A 23,876-nucleotide genomic window follows, 5' to 3' on the forward strand; every position below is an offset into this window, starting at 1 on the left:
CCACTACTAGTAGTTGCCACTACTTTGTGCATACAAAATAGCATACAAAAAGACAAAACATAAAAGGCGCAAATCAGACACATCAGGTGGTAAAAAAACAGCTGTGGGATAAATACGTAGAATATCCCTATAGGAATCCAGGACGAGATATGATCTATAATAGATTCTTATAAGGATATTCTACGTATTTATCCCACAAGTGTTAGACATTTAACCACCTGTTGTCTCTGATTTGCGCCTTTTGTATTCTATATATATATATATATATATATATATATATATATATGGAACCATGTTAAAAATGGTTTTTGAAGCAAAAAGTGGCACTGCGTGCTCATTTGCATGTAATTTCCCAGAATCCCTTGCTGCAGTGGAAGTGCTGTGTGCTGGGTGATAATGGTGAAGGGCGGGGTTGCAGACCTGCCTTAGACATGCAGATGAGCATACAGTTATATTTACATATTTGCATATTTGCTTTGCAATGGAGGGTTTTTGTCACTTTTTTTTACTCACCATAACTTAACTCAGTATTATGGTATACCCCATCCCTTAGCTTCTTTGCATACCCAGTCAATCAACCCCACACTGATGAGACCCATTAAGGTCGAAACAGCTGTCTGTGGGTGGTTTTCTGGGTATGCACCTTAACCCTGGCTGTGCTCAAAGCTGTGACCATGCAGCAAGCTTAAGCCTATAGGGAACCATGTTAAAAATGGTTTTTGAAGCAAAAAGTGGCACTGCGTGCTCATTTGCATGTCATTTCCCAGAATCCCTCGCTGCAGTGGAAGTGCTGTGTGCTGGGTGATAATGGTGAAGGGCGGGGTTGCAGACCTGCCTTAGACATGCAGATGAGCATACAGTTATATTTACATATTTATATATATATATTTATAAAAAATGAAAAGACAATACTGTTCTGTGGCTAACGAAATGCTTTTATTTGTGCGAGCTTTCGAAATACACTGATCTCTTCTTCCGGCGATGGTACATTGAATAAAGCAAGGTTAAACTTAAAAACAGTGCATATACTGTAGGAATGTTATCTGTGACTGAAACCTAACACATCACTGTGTAGTATGCGATTTATGACTTGAGGTGTTAAATAGTCCCTAATGATGTAAGTGTGTGTGTGTGTGTGTGTGTGTGTGTGTGTGTGTGTGTGTGTGTGTGTGTGTGTGTGTGTGTGTGTGTATGTAAATATATATTGGTAAAGAGCACACAGTGTATGCAGCGCTTTACAAAAGGTGTGTGTGGAGTGGAAGTGTATATCAATGGTGAGGGTAGGTGTGGAAATGTAAGAGGCTGTATCATTAATTAAAGTGTGTGTGGATACTATATGGTCCCTATTGGTATATAGGGATGGAATTACATAGAGTATTTGTATGTGTAAGAGACAGCTGTCTGTGCATACATATAGCGCAGTATGTATAGACATGCCTTTAGCAATCATTGGAAGAGAGTTCTCTCATGTCAGTAGTGACTCATAAAACTTCGGTCCCAGTTTAGGCCATCGCTAAGTGTCCCGAACAGTTGCATAAATTTGAAATCATGCAACCGTCTCTCTTTCGGTGTTCTAAGAAGATTACCTTTGAGTATGGCCACCATTTTTTATTATTAAAGCTCGGCAAACATGGTACAGACACCTATACATCATATATATATACACACAGCAGGACCCCGCTTCTTGGCACTCTGCTTTTCAGCGATCTGCTGATACGGCGGCACCGAGAAGGGGGCCGCCATGTTGAATTTGAAATCATGCATGCGCAGAATGGGCAGGTGCGCCCGGCGAGCATGCGCAGACCGCAGGTTGCACATGCGCAGAACATGCCTGTTTGCGCATGCACAGCATTGAAAATCGCCGGATCCACTTTCCGGCGATTTTCACTAAACGGCGGGCCTCTGGAACGGAACCCGCCGTATACCCGGGGCCCTGCTGTGTGTATATATATATATATATATATATATATATATATATATATATATATAAATATATATATATATATATATATATATATATATATATATATATATGTATATACACATAGTTGTGTGAAAAAGAAAGTACACCCTCTTTGAATTCTATGGTTTTGCATATCAGGACATAATAACAATCATCTGTTCCTTAGCAGGTCTTAAAATTAGGTAAATACAATCTCAGATGAACAACAGCACATGACATATTACACCCTGTTATGATTTATTTAGCAAAATTAAAGCCGAAATGGAGAAGTCATGTGTAAAAAACTAAGTATACCTTATGATTCAGTAGCTTGTAGAACCACCTTTAGCAGCAATAACTTGAAGTAATCATTTTCTGTATGACTTTATCAGTCTCTCACATCGTTGTGGAGGAATTTTGGCCCACTCTTCTTTACAACGTTGCTTCAGTTCATTGAGGTTTGCGGGCATTTCTTTATGCACACCTTCATTCTTTTCTTTTTCAGCCATTCTGTTGTAGATTTGCTGGTGTGCTTGGGATCATTGTCCTGTTGCATGTCCCAATTTCAGCCAAGCTTTAGCTGTCGGACAGATGGCCTCACATTTGATTCTAGAATACTTTGGTATACAGAGGAGTTCATGGTCGACTCAATGACTGCAAGATTCCCAGTCCTGTGACTGTAAAACAAGCCCAAATCATCACCCCTCCACCATCGTTCTTGACAGATGGTATGAGGTGTTTGTGCTGATATGATGTGTCTGGTTTTCGCCAAACGTGGCTGTGCATTATGGCCAAACATCTCCATTTTGGTTTCGTCTGTCCAAAGGACATTGTTCCAGAATTCTTGTGGTTTGTTCAGATGCAACTTTGCAAATCTAAGCCGTGATGCCATGTTCTTTTTAGAGAGAAGAGGCTTTCTCCTGGCAACCCTTCCAAACAAACCATACTTGTTCAGTCTTTTACTAATTGTACTGTCATGAACTTTAACATTTAACATGCTAACTGAGGCCTGTAGAGTCTGAGATGTAACTTTTGTTTTTTTGCAATTTCTCTGAGCATTGCGCGGTCTGACCTTGGGGTGAATTTGCTGGGACGTCCACTCTTGGGAAGATTGGCAACTGTCTTGAATGTTTTTTACTTTTGAATAATCTTTCTCACTGTAGAATGATGGACTTTAAATTGTTTGGAAATGGCCTTATAACCCTTCCCTTATTGATGGGCAGCAACAATTGCTTCTCTAAGATCATTGTTGATGTCTTTCCCCCTTGGCATTGCTGATGTCTTTTCTCCTTGGCACCTGAATGTTCCAGACCAGCAAACTGCTAAAACTTTGGCTTTTATAGAGGTGGTCACACTTGCTGATCAATTAATCAATCAAGGGCATTTGATTAGCAGCACCTGTCTGCTACTTAGCATCTTAATTCCTATGGAAGCAGTAAGGGTGTACTTAGTTTTTCACACATAGCTTCTCCATTTTGGCTTTATTTTTGTTAAATAAATCATGACACGGTGTAATATGTCATGTGCTGTTGTTCATGTGAGGTTGTATTTACCTAATTTTAAGACCTGCTAAGGAACAGACGATTGTTATTATGTCCTGATATGTAAAACCATAGAATTCAAAGAGGATGTACTTTCTTTTTCACACAACTGTGTATATATATATATATATGTATAAGCAAGTGGTACTCCATTCTTTCCATGGCTGTCATTGCCACCTTGGCTGACATTGGGATTAGTGAAAGACCGATTATACTGGCCCTGAATGGCTGGGGATATTGAAGAATACTGAAGACCACTTCACCCGGTATGATTAAGCATTCCCAACCAAGGATCAACGAGCTACTACTGTCCCCAAGGTGCTGTGGGACAAGTATTTTGTCCATTATGGGTTGCTAGCTAGAATACATTTTGATCAAGGGTGGTACAGTATTTTGAAATCCGACTTATCAGGGAACTACTCCACCTCTGTGGAATAAAAAAATCATGAACAACATCTTACCACCAGCATGGAGATCCTCAACCCGAGAGATTCAAGAGGACCTTATTGAACATGATAGCCACACTGAAAACTCAAGGGAAGGAACGATGGAGTCAGCATGTGTACCACTTGGTACATGCGTATAATCGCACCCACAATGACTCTATAGGGTATTCAACCTACTACGTGATTTTTGGACGAGAAGCCTGATTATCAATTGACCTGTGTTTTGGAGTGGTTGCAGATAGCACATCCCTGACCAAGTACATGCAGTATGTACAGAGGCTCAAGGAACAGTTACAAGATGCATACAGACTGGCCACTATTGATGCCAATATGAGCAATTAGGGAAATAACAGCTGTTAAGACAAAAGAGTGCACGGGCAAGAATTACAAGGCATGAGTCCTCATCCGAAATTTGGGCATATCCGGTAAATACGAAATAGCAAATCGCTGGAAATCAGAGCTTTATATAGTAGTAGAAAAACTAAAAGGACTACCAGCATATCAAGTAAGGTCTAAAAAAGGAAGAGGGCCAGAGAAGTACCTGCATAGGAATCATTTCCTGACAATAGGTCAGTTGGTGCGATGCCCTGAAAAATAAAGTTTTCCAGGAGTAACAAGTCCACCTAGGAGAAGTTATTGACTAAACCGAGGACAGGGCCCTAGGAGTAGCCCACCAAGCCACTGTAAGCAGGACAGTGATGAGCAAATATAAAGGTGGGTCCTGTGCCCAGACAGCCGTAGCATCCATATAAAATATAATGCGATTGATAACATTAAGGACCTCCTTCCCAAAGTTGAGGAACAGATAATAGCTATGCATATAAGAGAGAATAGTGCCTAGTGTTGCCAGTCGCAGTAAACACAGATAGCCATAATGACGCAATAAACATCTCCCCAGATAGAAAATACAAGTCCAGTATGTAACATAATCCAAAGAAATAACAGGAATAGAGAATTGTGAATCTTGGATGTATTCTGTCAGTCCTTGGAATCCATTGTAGAGGTCCTGTTGTGTGCAAAAATCTTCTGGATGGAGGAATAGCACAAAAGCAAGCAGAGAAAAACAGAGCACTACCATACAGCAAATAAAGGATCCAGAGGGGGCTCACATGTAGAAAAAATATGAAGGCTTTATTGGATCATATTGGAACCCAACAAGGTAAAATATGCACTTACGTGTTTCGGGCATGCTGCCCTTTATCAAGGTGTCAGGACAGTGATGAGGAATCTGATCAGGATGAGGGATACCAAGGAGGGAGAATGTTATGGCACCTATCAAATATCATGGATTAGGGAGAGCAACATCCTTCTCAAGAGGTGTCCCCAATGTGACTAGCAGGGCCTCAGGACAGAGAAAGTGATGGTATCATTGAGCTGGACCCCGAAGCAGAGGAATTCACCCCAGTCGGTCCCATTTAACAGGATAGGGAAACTGAATATACAGTAGGGCTAGATAGTTGTGAGCATCCCTCAAGTGTAGAGTCTGCAGAACACGATTCATCATATTATTATATTATGTACCATGTAGATCCTCTGAAAGGCAAGGGGACGTAACAGTAGTACCACCTGTGTACTTGTCACATCCAAAAAGGGAGACTAGACCCCCATAAGACTGACCTATGATTCTCAGGGGTGTCAGCAGTGGTTCCCATAGTTAGTGTGGCTAGATGGGTAGTACCTATGACCATAGAGATAGGTGACCCTGGGAGCTATGGGACCATGTGGTGTAACACTACTGCTATCTGTAAAAAGTGCATGTGTATTGGCTCCACTGTAACTATGATTCTTTGTACATAGAGAGGAAGATGTGTGTTAGATAGACATTGTGTGTAACAACAGACTTTAACCCGGTTGATGAGGACATCAACAGTTAACACCCCCTGTGTGATGAGATCCACACAATCACACTGCCACCTGACAGGTTCCTCTCCAATGTGCTTATGCACATGGGACTGTTAATGGACATGATAGCAGCCAATGATAACAGCAGTGGAAGAGGTGGGACTAAGAGGGAAAGGAGCATTTAAAAAGGGGGCTGCAATATTGAGGGCAGATCTGCGTGGACCTGAGTGCTATCATGTTCGGTCGAGGATTTGGAGTGTGTGCAGTCCGGATGTGATCGAGAATTTGAGCGCTGTCGGAGGGTACCCTCAATGGCTACAAAGCACAGCAGTACTGAAGCACCCTTTTCAATGTACAGGCGTGCAACAGTTCGTACACATTGAGCTCCCATGGTGTACCGGCACCATCACAAAGCCAATATTGAGTGGCAAATGCACTACTAACACTGACTTCACCTGCGCAGCGTTATTGGGAACTGTATTTTTATTGTATATTGTATGTGTTGATCTCTTGCTTAGGGTCACAGATTGTCCAAGTTATTAAGGGTACAGTAAACCAGTTGTACCACCTATATACTGTCTGCATTTTTTCCCGCCGTCTGACCGTATTAAACGAGTGGCCCATTACATTATCAATAGGGACGCAGACCCCCATATCAGCCATAGTCATAAGTCTGAGAGCTAAAAAGGAGGGGTTATACATCTTTTAAAAGGCTTTGAGCCACTATTTTCCTGGTTTTGTGCTACATACGGTGTAACTGATTTATACAAAAGTACAGAGTTTTTGGAAGTGAAAAATCTTTGGGCACACCTACCACATGAGAAAAATTCCCTGCCAGTAAATAGAACTGATGGTGATGGTAGTGACGTTACTGATTGCAGAAGAGGCCAACACCGCCCGTGTCCCCGTACCCTCGCCGGGTGCATGCACCGGCAGAAGGCACCAGCAGGACACGCTTAGCCATGTCCACAGCTCCACTGGGGGGCCGACAACTCAGACAGACCCCCCACCGTGTCCGCAGCTCTGCCGGGGGGGGGGGGGGGCGGGAGGACACAGAGAATAAAACAAACACACCACACAGAGAGAGTCACACACCACACACAGAGCAACACCCACACACCACACAGAGAGAGAGACATACACACACAAACACACTGACTGAAAGACATACACACACACACTGACTAACAGAGAAACACACTGACTGACAGATACACACACACTGACTAACAGAGAAACACACTGACTGACACACACACTGACTGACTGACACACACACACTGACTTACTGACAGACACACACTGACTAGCTGACACACACACACTGACTAACTGACACACACACTGAATGACTGACACACACACACACACACATTGACTGACTGACTGACACACACACACACTGACTGACTGACACACACACACTGACTGACTGACACACACACACACATACATACATACACTGACTGACACACACTGACTGACACACACTGACTGACACACTGACTGACACACACTGACTGACACACACACACTGACTGACACAAGGAATTCAGTTACTATAAATATAGAAGTGCAAATAGCTAAAACACACATTTTAAATTAAACTTCTTTGAGTTTTGTCACTAAAAGTGTGTTTTGATTTTTAATTAAAAACATCACCATTACAAATACAATTTCTCTGACAAAACAGTGACAAAAGACAAAAAAGTTTCACTTAAAATGCGCGTGATCGGCACACACACAATTTTTTTAATTTACTTGGTGAACATTTATTGATCTGGAATAAAGTAACACAACTTAAAACAAACATAGTTCCAAATGCGCACATGTGAATTCATATACAGTACAGTATACAGTATTTGCAGTTTACTCTGGAAGACCAGAAGTTGGTTTTGCAATGGCTACTGGCCAGAAAATTAGCCAAGTGACTACATGTCTGCATTTCTCTTCATTAGGCCACTGAGATAAATGTATCTGTGACTTCCTCTATGTTTAACTCATTAGGGAATATTGGCACATTGCAGGAAGCAATAATGGGAATTGTAACTTGTCTCTTTCACAAGCAGCTATCATTACACATTGGTACATGTTCTACTTTATTTCTAAAATTACTATTGGAGCATGGCCATGATTATGTGGCTTCCTGTAACAGGAGGCAGTGGGAGTGTTAAACTATCCATAGAATATATGTTCTAATTTATGCATGAAATCCAGAACTTAATGTAATATACTGTATTCTTTAATTATTTTACAAATAAGCAGAAATAATCATGTAAAGTGTCAAACTGTTGTGAAAGAATTGCCAGATATAAGTTTGTTAATTATGCTCCATATTTATTGTAGATTTTATTTTATTTTTTGCCATGAATATTAATTACATGCATAAAACTTTTTTTTTTTAAAGTTTACGCTGCCAGTTTTCTTGACTATTACACTGAAATTGTGCACGATTATTTTGTGAAAAGATACTGTAATGTGATTAAGTGCTTAAAACGTCCTTGGTGTTGCTGCTAGTTTACCGCTTTGTATAGTCTTAATATGAGCTTGCAGATACAATTCCATTTTAATGTCAAATATATTAATCTTTGTTCACCAATAAAGTATTAATTATTTAAAGACCCTATATTTAAACTGGACATATTCACTTCATTTTTAGGCCTGTATATGAAACATAATAAACTATAGTACTTTAAAAAATATATTTTATTTTTTTTCCTGTATGTGGCATCTAGTTATAATACAATAATAAACACAGAAGACATCTTCTGAATGCTAATCATTCTCTCGCATAAACATACTTATTTATTACCCTTGTCATTTCTCACTGCTAACCATCTGTCGTTTTAGATTCTAAGATCATATATCTAAAATGTTACAGAGTATTTTATTGCATACAAAATCCCTTTGTGACCTTTATTTCAGCTGCATTAAGAAAAGCATGTGTAAGTGTGAACAAATGGTCAAAGAACACAAGCTTACCCCAAAAATTATTACATAGGTAAATGACATGATACAATATAGAGGATACTTACTGTAGACTGAGGAGATAGGTAGGGTGATCAGATGTCCCAGTTTAGCTTGGACTGTCCCGGTTTTTAGGGCTCTGTCCCAACTTTTTGGGGTGCTTTCCCGGATTTCTATCCCGCTGGCGAGCGCCGACTACGCATGAGCGAAGAGCGCTTGCCAACCGGGCATGCACGATCGCCACTTGCCGGCTGCTCATGCGCATGCTCCGATCGTGCATGCGCATGAGCAACTGGCAAATGCTTGCCGATTGCGCATGCGTGACATTTGTCCCAGTTTTTGTTGGGACAAATATGGTCACCCTAGAGATAGGGGGTTAGAGATGGGTAGCCCTGACTGGAAAGCTCTACCTCTCCTAGCCCCCTACTGTATGTACTTCTGACCCCCCTGCACATCCCCTCCATCTCCCACTACCCATCCCCCCAATGATCCCATGCATACACCATTATCGTTCATCTCCACACCCCTGTTATCTCCTGCACGCCCTCTCAGCATTCCCTGCACTCCAGTCATCATCCTACACTTAAGCACCCCTTAAATCCCCCAATTATTCATCATTTCCCCCCCCCCACCCTAAAAAAAACTTCCCCTGCACTTCCCCCCAAACATACAAGGGGTTTAATATATATATATATATAGCCCAACCATAAAAAAAAACATTCCAATGATTTGATGTCCAAAAACCATAAAAAATGTAAATGAAACCAGGAAAAAAAATATATAAATAAACCAAATAGAAAAAAAACCCAAGAAAAATAATAAAGTCAAATTAATCGAGGTTCGATGGCCTATTTGTAATCCGGTGCCATTTGTGGACCGGCCTTTGTCGTCACCTTGTACAGAATAATGTATATAATGAATTATTTTTTATTTTTTTTTAATTGTAGGTTTTAATTTTTTACGATAGCTGCTTTTATCTTAGCTTGCCAGACACACTGGATCCTCTGTTGCATGAAGAAGCTTTATCTGTCATTATTTATTTTTAAATCTTATTTTATTCATCTTTTCTTCTGTCTTAATCTATTCCTTTTGTCATCTTCTTTCTTCTTTATTCTCCACCGTATGTGACCCCTGCTCCAACTTCCTATCTTTTGTGAGAGCCCTATTCTCTAATAGGGGGCCAGGGTTTTCTCAAAAGATTGGTCATAGCATCAAATGGTACAGCAACCAATCTGATTGTTTGCTGCATCATGTGATTGCAGCCTTTACTGATGACATCACAGATTTGACCAGCTAATGTCATCATTAAAAGTGCCAATCAATCTGATTGGTTTCTGTACCATGTGATGCTATAACCAGTTCTTTTTGCAACAGCCGAGAGCCTATATAATAGGCCAGGACCCTCACAAAATACAGGAAGATGAAGCAGAGGCCACATCCAGTGAAACAAGAGAGAAGGCGGCAAGAGGAACAAATGAAGAAAGAAGAAAATAAGATTTTAAGTAAATAAGTAAAAATGAACATTTTTCAAGCAACAGAGGATCGAGGGCATCAGTCAAGATGAGGATCCCTCCTCGCCAGGCCATAGATGTCACTGGATTACAAGTAGGCCATCAGGCCTGGATTGATTTGACTTTCTGATTTATTTATTATTATGGGTTTTGGCCATCGGACCTTTGTAAACCATATGTATGGTTTAGGCATTGGCCCTCTTGGTTGGATTGGTGTTGGGGGGGGGGGGGCTCATTTCCATGAAGATGGAGGCCATCAAGTATAACGGAGTAAGTTAAATATTTATTTGAGCTATCCATTGAGGGCCATTGTGGCTACCTAGTCTCTTCTTCAGAGTGCCTATGTAGCCCCAATAACACTCAGTAAATTTTAACCACTTAAATGTTATTTAATGTATATGTGTGTCTGTGATAGGGTTAACCCCGTGTATGACATACAATGGGTAATATGGTAGTTAGGGTATTTCTATTAACCCTTGGTTACCTTAGTGACCATGGGGGCAGGCCTAATGCATGCCTTCATGGTCACTATGGCTTCCAAGTGGTAAATACACAGGTCTTGGGTAACATTTTTTGACTAGTGCAGGGTATTAACTGTATTGCTAAGGCAATGTAGGAAGCCAAAGTGGCCCACATCATAACCTTGTCCAAGGCTCAAAAATATTCTGCTACCCGGTTTTAGGTGCTATAAGCACCTAACGCCAGGTATAAACATGAACGAAATTAACATAATGTTACATCCTGCATTAACTTTAATAGTCTGCTGTAAATATGCAGTGGTGTTCCACACCTCATTTGCATATCATTAGCCCTAACATCCGTTAATGTTAACGGCAGACCATGTTAGCATTAAGACAGCCATTAACGCCTCGTTATGGAGTTTTGAAGATCCCTGTTAGTACTTAATGAGATGTTAACTGAACTTTGTGAATCTACCCCTTACTTTCCTTGGTGCCAGGGATGAACAAGCAAAAGTTCGCAGCACCAATGACACTGTGTAACACAATGGAGCTGCGGGGGTTTATGCTTCTGAATGGGACCACCACAGTGTTAAGCCTTTGGTGTTGTGACCACCGTGGTTGCGTGGCAGCGGCACCAAAGACACATAGGTTTGCTACATCTGCACATATTATAAACTAAAAGTCATAATTTTACAACAGCAGGCAATGTTATAATTAATATTATACATAATAGTATTTTATGTTTCTTCTGATAAGACATCTTTAACTAGTCAAACAGAATAATTGTCACAATTTGCAATTTTTCCATATTTTTTTTTCTCCTCCTCTACCAAAAAAGACACATTAGAAGCACAGTATGTACTGTGGAAATTCTAATAAACTCAAATTGCACAATCATTCTGTTAACCAGATTTTAGATGTAAAATAGGGTCATCAAAACAGAAATAAAACTGTGCTTCCTGCTCAATGGAGGACTACATTAACTTCATTTAAATCAATAAGCATACGGGTTGGAAACACTATTATAAAACTGCATCCTTGTCTTCATCTCTAACAATCCCTGTGCTTAATTCAACCCTTTCAGTGCCTCATCTTGGCACCCTTGTGGTCTGTTGATGCTACTCCAGCATCATGCAGTCTTTCTCATTTCTAGGGGGATCACAATCTCAGCTCTCAGCTGTGTGTCTCTCAGAACACATAGGATAATGTTCCAGAAATGCACACAATGGAGGTTATTCTTTATACTGTGATAGGGCAGATTGGGGCACCATTATACAGAAACACCCATTGACTTAAATGGAAGTGTCCATGTGAGAGTGCACAGATTTGCACTCTCACAATTTAATGCATAATGCCCATTATGTTTAAGTAGTGCCACTAAATTATATTCAGATTATCAATAGAAGCCAAAAGAATCTTTAAGCTATTAAAACACACAGAATAAAAAAGTTAATGCGGACTCAAAACTCACACTATACCTACCTCCCAAATGAAAAGAAAACATATCCAGAAGAATAAACTGTATTGGCCTATGGATCTTCAACTTGAAAATGTCAAAGGCTATACAAGTGAAGGTTTTAATAATTATTTTGCTAGAATGAAAAAAATTGTACATTATGGGGCCTATGTTATAAGCGTTCATAAGCCACTTATCGAGTACTTATCAGCCAAAATGCCTACTACGATTCTGTAAGCGTCGCTAAGTGGGCGATAAAAGACTGAATCGACAAAATGTTGAGCCTTCAAAAAAATAAATCGCTGAGTGAGCGGTTATAAGCCACTTATTGGCAGGTTCTGAAACTCGTGCAATTCTAGTAGCCGGGATTAGCTTATCAAGGCCAATCGAGCTCTAGAATGGCGAGTTTTTCCTAAAATCCTCACACCAGGAAAAGTTGATGTGAAGGTGGTGAGAATCTGCTGAGAGGCGGCGAGAGAGGACTTAGAAGAAAAAAAATGATTTTTTTTCTGCATCTGATTGATACCACGAGTTTTTTGAGGTGATACCCATTACTATCAGCACCGGAGAGCCCCGGAATGAATCCCATGCAATAAAAATGTATTTCCCGTCAACTTCATTACCTTAGAGGCTAACCGCTAAGGTAATGAAGGGGTTAACCCCTCCCACTACCCACCAAGGGCCAAATACCCCCTTCACCCAACCCGCTACCTACAATAAACACTAATACCCACCTTCTCTGCCCCCCCCATGATTGATACCAGAGGCCGTGGGTGTCCATGAGTTCTCTGGTGGTGTCCGTGGTTGTCTGTGGGCCCTCGGGTGGTCCCAGCAGGTGTCCAGGGGTCCTCAGGTTGTCCTCAGGTTGTCTTGAGGGTGTCTGGGAGTCCTCAGGTTGTCCCTGCAGGTGTCTGGGGGCCCTTGTGTGGTCTCCGCAGTTGTCCGGGAATCATCAGGTGGTCCCAGTGGGTTTCTGGGGGACCTTGGGTGGTCCCCATAGGTCACCGCTGGCCTGCGGTACCAATCCTGTGACCAACTTTTTTGTTCAATACATTTAAATAAATACACCACCTCCCCACGAACACATACAGTATTTTAATGAGCAAAATAACTATTATCCAGATATGGATAATAGCTAATTTGCCCATTATTAAATAAAACATTAGCCAGCCAGCATAAATAAAGTAAATAAACCTTTCTACTTACCCTTGCCATCATGAAGGGTGTCCTCGTCAATATACTGCAGGTCCATGTCCTCCGATACCAGCAAGAATACATGAAAAAATACAATCCAATGGCCCCTAACCCCTTATTCACCTTTGCGGGGCCCACCTTAGGACCCCAGACACCTGCTGGGACCATCAGAGGGCTTCAGACACACACAGGGACCACCTGAGGAGCCCCAGACACCTGTGGGGATCACCTGAGGGCCCACAGACATCCGTGGGGACCACCTGAGGACCCTCGTACACCCGCAAGGACCACCTAAGAGCCCACAGAAACCTACAGGGACCACTCGAGGGCCCCAGACACCTGCGGGGACCACCCGAGGTCCCCCAGACACCCGCAGGAACCACCTGAGGACCCCCGGATACTCGCGGCCTCTGGTATCAATCATGTGGGGGTAGAGGAGGTGGATATTAGTGTTGTGTTTTTAATGTTTGTTGTGGGTAGCAGTTGTTTTAATATAAATTTTAATACTAGTGTATGAGCAGGGGGTCTCAAGAGCAGAACCGTGTTGATTTGAGGACCGGGGACCCCCTGCTTCCCGAGATACGGACCCCATGAGAATACTGACATTGATAATAAAATGCATAGGAGATAAAGGCACCCCATAACGGGGCCTGTACCTCTGGAAGCAGGGCATCCCCAGACCTCAAATTAATGTGGTTTTGATCCGGAGACCCCCTGCTCATCAACACTAGTAATAAAATTTATATTAAAAAACATTCATTTCGGTCGAGGTTTGCGCAGGGAGAGGCGGCTCTCACTGTGCAGCTCTCTCTGCAGCTGAAAGAAATCGCCGGGTAAGGCCTTTTCAGAGAGGCGATCATCACGCCGCTGGCTTATCACCCGTTTTGGTAATTTTGCTATCACAGGTAATCAAGGCTTTCTTAATACAAGATAGCAACGCTCAAAAAAATGGTGATTTAAAAGGCCCGGCGATTCTTTTTATGAACGCTTAGAGCATAGGCCCCAATGTGTTAATGCAACGGGCAGATGAACAAGATAGAATGTTAGTGTGACAAGTTCTAGCAACAGTCTACTTTGACGTGCACCTCTCCCTCTTCCACAGAGCTAACTGTCTAAAAGTAAGTAGATTTACAGCATACGTGAGGCTGTCCATCTACTCCATCATAAGACAACTACAGGAAACGAAGCCTTACGGTGCACCCAAGCATCATTTAGTAAATCTGGGCTTAAATCCAACAACCGAGCAGAGAAAAGACCAGGAAAAAAGCCAAGGGGATAAATTGGAAGAAAGAGCAAAACAAAGGTGGACAGCAAGATAAAAGAATGTTTTGCATAAAAAGAGATACAGATATATATAATTGGAAAGCAAACATAGGGATTTGAAGCTATTGTTGAATTGGAAATTGGCAGGTAAATGAAAGATGAGCAGAGACAGTGGCCAGTGACCATCACTGAATAGCTATGAAAAGAGCTGCATCTCTTGTATGTACTCAATATGAAAAAAAAAAATGGTTAATTACTTTGCTATAAATATTTTATACATTACAGAATGAATGTTTTTTTTCTTTCTATGAAGTTATATTTTCTATTATGTACTTTCTATGTTCTTGTCATTTTTATGATTTCTGGTAACATACTGCTATTACCTCAATTTGTATATGTATATAGACAATCAATATTGTAAGCAGGAGTGAGCAAACATTTTATGTCGAGCACCCCTTTTTATCCGTGATATTAGTTGGGCGCCCCTGCCTCATGTAATCTAAATCACATGGAGAAAAAAAAACACCAAGGAGGAGCACTCTGTAGCAGCAGCAGCAGACACCGGAAGTTTGTGTAGACTTCCAGGTCGGACCGCTGGGGCGTACTCCTCCCCGGTCATCCTCTGCCGCACTGCTATGCTCCCACAGTCTCACTCATCTACCACCCTCCATCCTCTTTTCCTGCTGCCATCCTCCTCTGCCACCACTCCCGCTGTCCTCTGTGCCCCCCTTAAAATATCTTTCTCCCCCAGTTTGCGCACCCCTGTTGTTAGGCACTCCTACCGAATCGCTGCCAAGGTCCCACGGTCACAAAGCATTTAAAGAGTTGTGCACACTTGGATCTTGCTAAATCAAATATTATTTAGTATAAGGATCGATGGTTTGGATCCCATTGGGACCTTCATCATCTTGATAAAGGTTACAAGAGGGTCCAAAAACATTGATCATCATAAATAATATTTGATTTAGCAAGATCCTAGCATGTAGGACTCTAAGTACTATAAATATTATAAATATATTGATCCATATTTACTAATTAATGCTTTTCCGTAAGACACCTTCCATCATGGTCTAGCAATGGGCAGTAATGTGCCTTCTGGCACAGAAGTCGTCTTATGGTGTAGTACTTCTTAGTAAATATGGCCCATTATATCTACTCATGCAAGTAGGTATGCTAATTATTATTTTTTCTGTATGCTAAACTTAAATTAGCAATCCCTCCTGGGGGAATGTTTATTTTTTCTATGACATATGCAAACATTTTCCTTTTGTGCAGAACTGACAATATGATGGAAATATGTGAATATGCTTTTTTTCTGCCTTGGCACTTCCTGTTGTGAATTTATGCAATATAGAACATTTTTATCCAGTGAAATCCACTGGGCTTTGCCGACTGAATACTAATGAGCTGAGTTATTCTTCCATAATGAAAATGGAAAGGAAGCCTTCCTTTCTGTCTAATTTTTGCTAGCAGTGACAAACACATTTTAACGTTAGTTGGAAGTGTGTGAATTCCCCATAGAAATTCTGAGAGAGGTACTCAGACAGTTGAAAAAAATCAGCAAGCGTCTTCCACCACAATCTTCATCTCTCAAAATCTCACTAATTTCCTTTTTACGATTATAGGATGATATGGCTGTCTTCTATCTTGCACAATACCAAGAGAAGCATTACTGTGTGGGTGGTACATTATAGTAAGTAATGGCAGAGATACAGCAATGGGCAAATAGCTCTGCCATTTGTAAATGTTCTTATAGCTTTTCCATCATGCCCTAAAGCGATAATGAAGCATTTCAGTATATACAAGTGGAATTTAAGGCAACTTAAACTATACTTAATATAGAACACAATAATGTAGCTATTGCTGGTAACACTATGCTTTCGCCTAAAATACTTTCCTTGTTGTGTATAGTAAGTTGTAATTCATTTAACAAGGAGTACAGGGATGATATCATGCCTAAATATTAAATTCAGTGCCATCGATCAAAACTCTGCATTTACAGTATTAGCAAAGGTTAAGTAATGAAGAAGTACTACAAATAAACACCCACAAAATCTCATACAGATGTATCAAGACTTCCTATTTGTCTTGCTGACGCAGCTATCAGCCAGGACGGATTAGCGCTTCGGAGGGTTCTAAACAGAAGCTTGGAACCCCACAGCGCGATCACAGCAGACACTGTCCCCAGCACCAAGGCTGTTCGCTTTTTCCACCACGGCAGTGGCGACAGTAAGTCTTGCTACGTCTGTACTTCACATACTTGTAGCATTCTATTTCTGTAATACACAGATATAAAGAAATACCTTTTTTCCTGCATTTTGTTTACAAGTTTCCTGCCCCGTCAAGGTCTGTTTGACCTGATTTTGAAATGGTGAGAAGGACAAATATGAGAAGGCAGTTAAAGTTTATTATGGTAAAACATAATGAAATACAATGTATCTGACAGATGCATAAACATTCCAACATACTTTTCACATGTTGGCTTCTAGCCTTCTTATCTCAATAGTGGTTCTCTTTGGTATCAGGCTATCATGCATATATTTATCCATCCTTATATGGTTGCAGGTAAAAATCAAGTACAGAGACAGTTCAAAGTAAAATAATAGAGAATAATTACTCTGACATATATATATATATGTATATATATATATATATATATATATATATATATATGTATATATATATGTATATATATATATACAGTGGTCGACAAATCACCAAAAAAATCTACTCGCCGAACAAAAAAATCTACACGCCACCTAGTACCACACGTGTGCTGCTTGGGCCTATGGGAGCTTGCCACGATGTTAAATCCACTCGCCCGGGGCGTGCAAATGTATAGGTTTGTCGAACACTGGCCCCAAGCTCCCATAGGCCCAAGCAGCACACGTGTGGTACTAGGTGGCGAGTAGATTTTACTACTACTACTACTACTATGTAGATACATACAAATATATATAAAAAAACAAACATCACAGCTTGCACTCAATGTACTGGTTCATATAGACAGGTGCTAGTCTCAAATAATAGAAAAACAACATTACCATTCTCTCGTCCGGTAAAGAAAGACTGCACTCGGTTCAGTAATCATGAAAAACTGTATTGGGTGCACCCCCTTGAGAAAGGTCCTATTCCAGGACCGAAACGTCGGATTGGGTGACTTATCTTTTCTATTCAGATGCCCAATACAGTTTTTCATGATTACTGAACCAAGTGCAGTCTTTCTTTACAGGACGAGAGAATGGTAATGTTGTTTATATATATATATATATATATATATATATATATATATATATATATATATATATACATATATACAGCTCAATCCCCTTATAACGCTGTGCTTGGGGTCCAAAGAATCACATTGTGTTATAAGCGGGTCGCGTTAGAAATAATGTAGAATTGTATGCATTGTACAATAAAGTATTTAAGATACTAATAATCGTGTTGTAAAGTATTCATAAATACAAAAATTGGGATCCACGCTTGCATCGCGTTATTAGTGGATTCGCGTTGTAACGGATCGCGTTATAACGGGGTTGAGCTGTATATATATATATATATATATATATATATATATATATGTATATATATATATATGTATATATATATATATGTATATATATATATATATATATATATATATATATATATATATGTATATATATATATATATATATATATATATATATATATATATATATATATATATATATATATATTGATTTCACATTAATGCAAAGTTGATCTTTTTTCTTGGGCTGTTATTATTCATAGAATTTATTATAAGTCAATGGGTCCTATTCAATATGTTTTGATAAAGCAGCTCTGACATTGGTTATAACATTTTTTTCCTGCTCTTACTCTGAAAAACCTGCATTTTTTTTCTGGAAAGAGAGAGGTAATTTGCATACAAGAACTAATGGATGGGGAAACTAGTGATAAAGTGCCAAAGGACTCCAGGGTCTTTTTGCCTTTCGCTAATATTAAATATTACCCGTTTGTATCAGCAATGGTCATACAGACATGCATGATGCATGTATTAGTGACCACCGTAATAACCAAAGACTTAATGCCCGTCTATGATGGTAAAGGGGGTACCCAGGCCATTAATAAAGGTTTTTTGCCCGGCTGGGTGCTCCTGAGCCATATTGGGGAATTGTGAGTCTCAGCTCTTCAACCCAATTGTGGCATGTAACTGCATGTGTAATAAAGATATGTGTGGGGTTTTTACTGTTCCAGGAGTGCTAACCAGCCGAGATGTGCAAGGCGTGAGTTTCAGGGGTGATTTTACGGTAAAATGTTGTCAGGGTGTGTTTGGGTAAAAGGGGGCCAATGCTGTGGGTTACCCCGAAACATGCACTCTGGAATCTCCCCAGATTCTTGAGGACATGAGGAACACAGACATCCGGATAAAATCTTCCCTAGAAAGCAGTTTGCAGCTCACTGTCAAATCTCCCTGCTTCAGCACAAACCAGGGCAGCAAGACCGGGCAGGGAACTGGGTTACATTACAGGTCCTGGGGTATGCACAAATCCCAGAACCCAGTGGGGGGTTCCGGACCTCTCTCACCAGATATAAGGTGAAAAGAGTTATACAGGTTTTTAAGTTAAAGGGTAGAGTGTCAGCTCTGTGACCCAGTGAGGGCTGTAATGCTGTAATTGTATTGGGGACCGTCTGTGTATCTCCCACCAGGGCTAAGGGGGCAAGAATCATATCCTGTTTTAAAGGTATGGGTTATTGTAACAATGTTTTTCTGAATAAGGGGAAAAGAAAATGGTTTTTAACAATCCCCATAGTTTATATTTTTATTCCAGTACTGTTCAGAGAAAGGCATTCAGTATGGATAAAAATGCATTTGCATAGGAAGCTACTCCGCCTCTGAGATTCAAAGAATCAGCTTCAAAGGCCATCCAGGATGAAGGTGTTAACCAAGGGTTAGCAAGGATATGGAGGTGTTAACTATTTATAGCAGGGAGGGGAAAAGGAAGAGAAGTTCAATAAGCCATCCTGGCAAATGGCTACTCAGTCTAGACTCTCCGCCGCTGAGCCAGCAGGGGGTCTCTCATGATAAGTGGGGGAAGATGGCGGTTTGCACATGCTCAGTTGCTATACTGAAGCTCTCTGCCAGGTTCCGTAAGAGACTGGCAAAACCTGACGATAGGTGGGTTATTTAGTTCCCACGCAGAGGTTGGCTGCAGACTGTACAGATAGGGATTGGGAGGGTTTAAATATCTGTGCAGCCCCTCAGGTAACAGTTCCATCTGAGATTCACCTAAGATCCATCTAAGATTCATCATGCGGCATTCTTTCCTGTAACAAGATGTAACATTGTAACTAGTAAGTGTATTTTCGTTATATTTTGTAAATCAAGCTGTGTGTGTTGATTGTGTAAATAAATTACAATTTATTTTATCTTCTGCTTTGCTCAATCAAAGGATCCGGGTATTAAGGTGTTAAAAGCATTGGTCTGCCATGACACCATCACTACACTAATACTCAACTATTGCATGCAAGAGAGACTAGTTTGACCTTAATATGCAATGCCTTACTATTATGGCATACAAGGGGTGGTGTAAATAACCCAGAAATTAACCCGGAGTGGGTGGGGGCTAACCTCCCCTCCTGGATCTCCCACCTTCATACTCCAGCACACATCTAACACCTCTTATCTATCCCTGGCTAATAACCTTGTTAGACATGAGTAAATATGAAAAAAAGCTTTCTTAGAAATAAACAATCACACATATTGGTCAAATGTTTTATTAACATGTTTACTGACAGGGAGGCTACTTAGGCTCTCATGGTTACCCCAGCAGTCATGAACTCATATATTGTTCAAGCCTTCCAGACCACTGTGTTGGAAGTTATTCAAATCTTACATTGATATGAAAATCTTGTTGAATCGTCAAAATAAGCAAGAATTTGCCTGGCCTGTTGACAGTAAGCAAAAAGGTGAACTTTCAGGAGTGTTATCATAGTAGAAAACTATTGTGACTATGCAAACATTTATTACCAACCAATACTGTATGTTTCATTAAACCAATAGTCAAAAGCCAGATCAAAGCCAAATGTGAACCATATGACTATATTAAAAAAGCTACTGTATGGAAAAAACAAAAACAAGCAGGCGGGATTGCCGGTTTAACCCAAGCATACTCAGCTCTACTTGAACGCTTTTATTTTATCCACCTTATAAATTGCATAGATTTGCCATTTTTTCACAAAGTTATGTTTAATTTAGTATTTTCTGCTCATGCAAACAGCTTTTAATAAAATGGAGCTAAAGCACTTGCAGCAAATTAATCAATGCAAACATTGTTTTTACCATCAGTAATGGTAATTGTGTCTGCGGCAGCAGCAGCAACAGCAAAACAGAGTTTAAAATTATTCAGCAAATATCAATTCACACACATTTTTAGCCCTCCTTTCAAATTGTTCCCCTTACATTAAAACCAGGAGCTGCTTTGTACATTTTCAGCATCTGAAAATACCAGGGGGCCAATGCACAATGATCATATTTACGTTTTTGCTGTATGTCAACATTTTTAATGCTAAAAAGTGATACAAACCTTCATAAAGTATTTATGAGGGCTTCATACATTTGACCCATCTTGTTGTTTAAAATTAATTTTGACACATTGCATCATGTTTAATACCTGATTGATACAATTTAAATTAAAACAGAATTATGTGTATTTTATATTTATAACTAGTGTTCGTAAATATAAATTTAGTGTGGTATTATTAATAATAGACATATTAGGAAAAGAATACATTTTGTTAACCTAATGTATATAATTTTATATCCTATCTGCTTCAAAAGAAGTTAATACATGGTTAATACATGGCAACTTAATTCTGTGCTATCAAGATAAAAATACTACTTTTTAGGGTTTATGCCCAGGCTCAATTTGGCAGAAGATTTTTACACATTGTATAACTTTTTTGGGCGCAAAGAACATTTTCTTTTAGTACAAATCATTTATATCTATACCCCTAGCGCAGTATATTTCTGTGCACCAAAATACATTAAAAAAAAGATGTTTTACAATGATCAAGAAATTTCAGGTTAGTACGTAGGCACTCACAAGCACAATTTAAATTACATTTCTGTGTGCTAATTTACCCTAACATTGAATATCTACTAACGTCTGTTACTACAGGGACCTAAAGTTATGTTGGTTAAGTTATACTTAAATTTGGCATTGCTTCCACTCAGATCCCAAAAAGGGATTTTTGTAGTGGTGGTGGTGGTGGTGAGAAAACATTGACTTATACAGTATACAGTACCTACAAAAACACTGGTCCACCACCACTGTCATGGGGGACCAGGACAATTACACGAGATTGCAAGCACCAGACAGAAGGAGAGCGCAATATACAGCTTCAGGCTCACACTCACCAAAACAGGGGTTGCGGTGAGAATTCTAGCATCTCTGAGTGCTGGGAATGTGGTGTCACACTCGGGAGACTAGATCACTGTGCCTTTACGGGTCAAGTCCGTCTATGGTTTGGCAAGGTCACTGTAGCAGGAAAACTAACACTTACTTCTGGTTCTGGGCTACCAGCCACTCCATGATGGCTTCTAGTTTAGCCGGATTAGGTTTAACCTCCGTCATGCTAACCTGGAATTTGGTAGGCTTCAGGGTTAAGTCTACTATCCTGACCTAGTCTAGGACTGCCTCTACCTGGGCTGATGGGACTCCCTTGAACTGCTAAAGCCAGTCACATCATCTAAATATGCCCTTGTATACCCCTGCATCTGGTTGACCAGGTACTGGAAGGTATCTGGCACATGCTTCATCCGAATAGCATAACTTAAAATTTGAAACAAATCACTCAGGGTGAAGGAGGCCAACTTTTCCTGCACCTCATGGGTCAATGTGATCTGACAATATCCCTGGCTGAGATCAATAGTAGTCAGGTACTTATCCATAACTAGGAGCTCATCCATGCAGAGTATGGAGTAGGCATCTGACACGGTCTGGGCATTGAGCTTCCGGTAGTCCACATAGAACCTAGCGGTACCATCCTTTTTGAGTATCAGGACTACAAGAGATGCCGTAATTCTGTAATGACTAGAGGCTTTCTATTGCAGCCTAATTTAGCCAGGGTTAAGTCCCTGTTACACACTCACAACTGGGCTCCCTGATTAGTTAGGATCTCGCTGGGGAATCTTCCCCTTGTAATAAGGGTGATAAGAGGAGAGTGCCACTGCCTTGGGGTACCTTGTGGCAAAATCCACGACGATCAGTATATACTTTTTCTCTGACCAATGTGAGAGAGTCACTGTCCTTATGGACTAGAGAGCTAGTGGAGTGAATAGGTTCTAGTGTACAGGAGGTTAAATTCCTCTATGGGAGCTTACCAGGAACGAAACGCATCAGAGTTGGTTTTGTCAGGTGTACGTAATGTTTGCACATTAAACTCTCTGTTTTTCTTTAATTGCACTTTGGTTCACTAATCATTACCTGTGAGCAGTGACCGCCTTTGCTACTATTTTTTCTATTAGCTTTGTGAATATGCGTTAACCTCAGGGAAAATAACGTCTGCTCCTGTTTAAGGTAAAATCACAGTATTTACCCTGTGAGCTTAGTGTATTTGTCCCTAAGGGAGTAATGTATCAAAGTCTAAGTCTTCTATCTGCAAAAGTGGGTCAAAAATAGAGCAGACAAACCATATCCAAGCACAAAATCCTATGGGACATTTTTGTTTCCGAAATCTACTGCAGTTTTGCCCCACCTTTGCACCAGGGCGACTTTGAAACATACTGTACTGTAACCTTCAAAATCTTTTATCAAAACAACAGCGACATATTGTGTTGAAAAAAATTATAAACAACAGTGGCTATTCTTAATTTTTTTTACAAACTACACCTATTAATCGATTTTTTCCTAACTTTAAATGTTTCCGAACTCATTATGTTGTTCATATGAACATACTGCTTTATGTTAAAAACATGAGGGATTAGTGAAAAAAACAATGCTAATCAAAGATTAACATATACTTTGTGAAGCGTGAAGTTAAAAGCATTGCTTTGAAATCAAACATGTTGGTTAGCTAATTAAAATGTTTTAAAGATAAAAGGTTTATACAATAATCTGCAGCATCAGCACTTTTATCCATAAAGCACAGGACCACATGTTCAGTAAAAAAAATTGGCAATGCATCATAAAATGTTTCTAAAATAAGCTCAAAGTATCATGTGTAAATAGTATACCTCTGAGTTTTACAGTAACGTGGATTAGAC

At 40.1% G+C, this 23,876-nt stretch overlaps 1 protein-coding gene across 48 annotated transcripts in view; it reads right to left on the bottom strand.

The window, feature by feature from the left end:
• The window catches only part of NRXN1 (neurexin 1), a 1,413,358-nt gene that overhangs the window by 36,920 nt on the left and 1,352,562 nt on the right, over window positions 1-23,876 (bottom strand). For 19 of the 48 annotated variants that reach the window (XM_075595903.1, XM_075595923.1, XM_075595877.1 and 16 more), the window contains one exon: window positions 16,927-16,980. The exons of the other annotated variants lie outside the window; for them this stretch is intronic. In XM_075595903.1, the coding sequence (XP_075452018.1) occupies window positions 16,927-16,980 (54 nt within the window). The remainder of the gene's footprint in view (window positions 1-16,926; window positions 16,981-23,876) is intronic. 48 annotated transcript variants of the gene reach the window in all.

The sequence above is a fragment of the Ascaphus truei genome, chromosome 4 (assembly GCF_040206685.1).
Source record: "Ascaphus truei isolate aAscTru1 chromosome 4, aAscTru1.hap1, whole genome shotgun sequence".
Classification (NCBI taxonomy): Eukaryota; Metazoa; Chordata; class Amphibia; order Anura; family Ascaphidae; genus Ascaphus; species Ascaphus truei.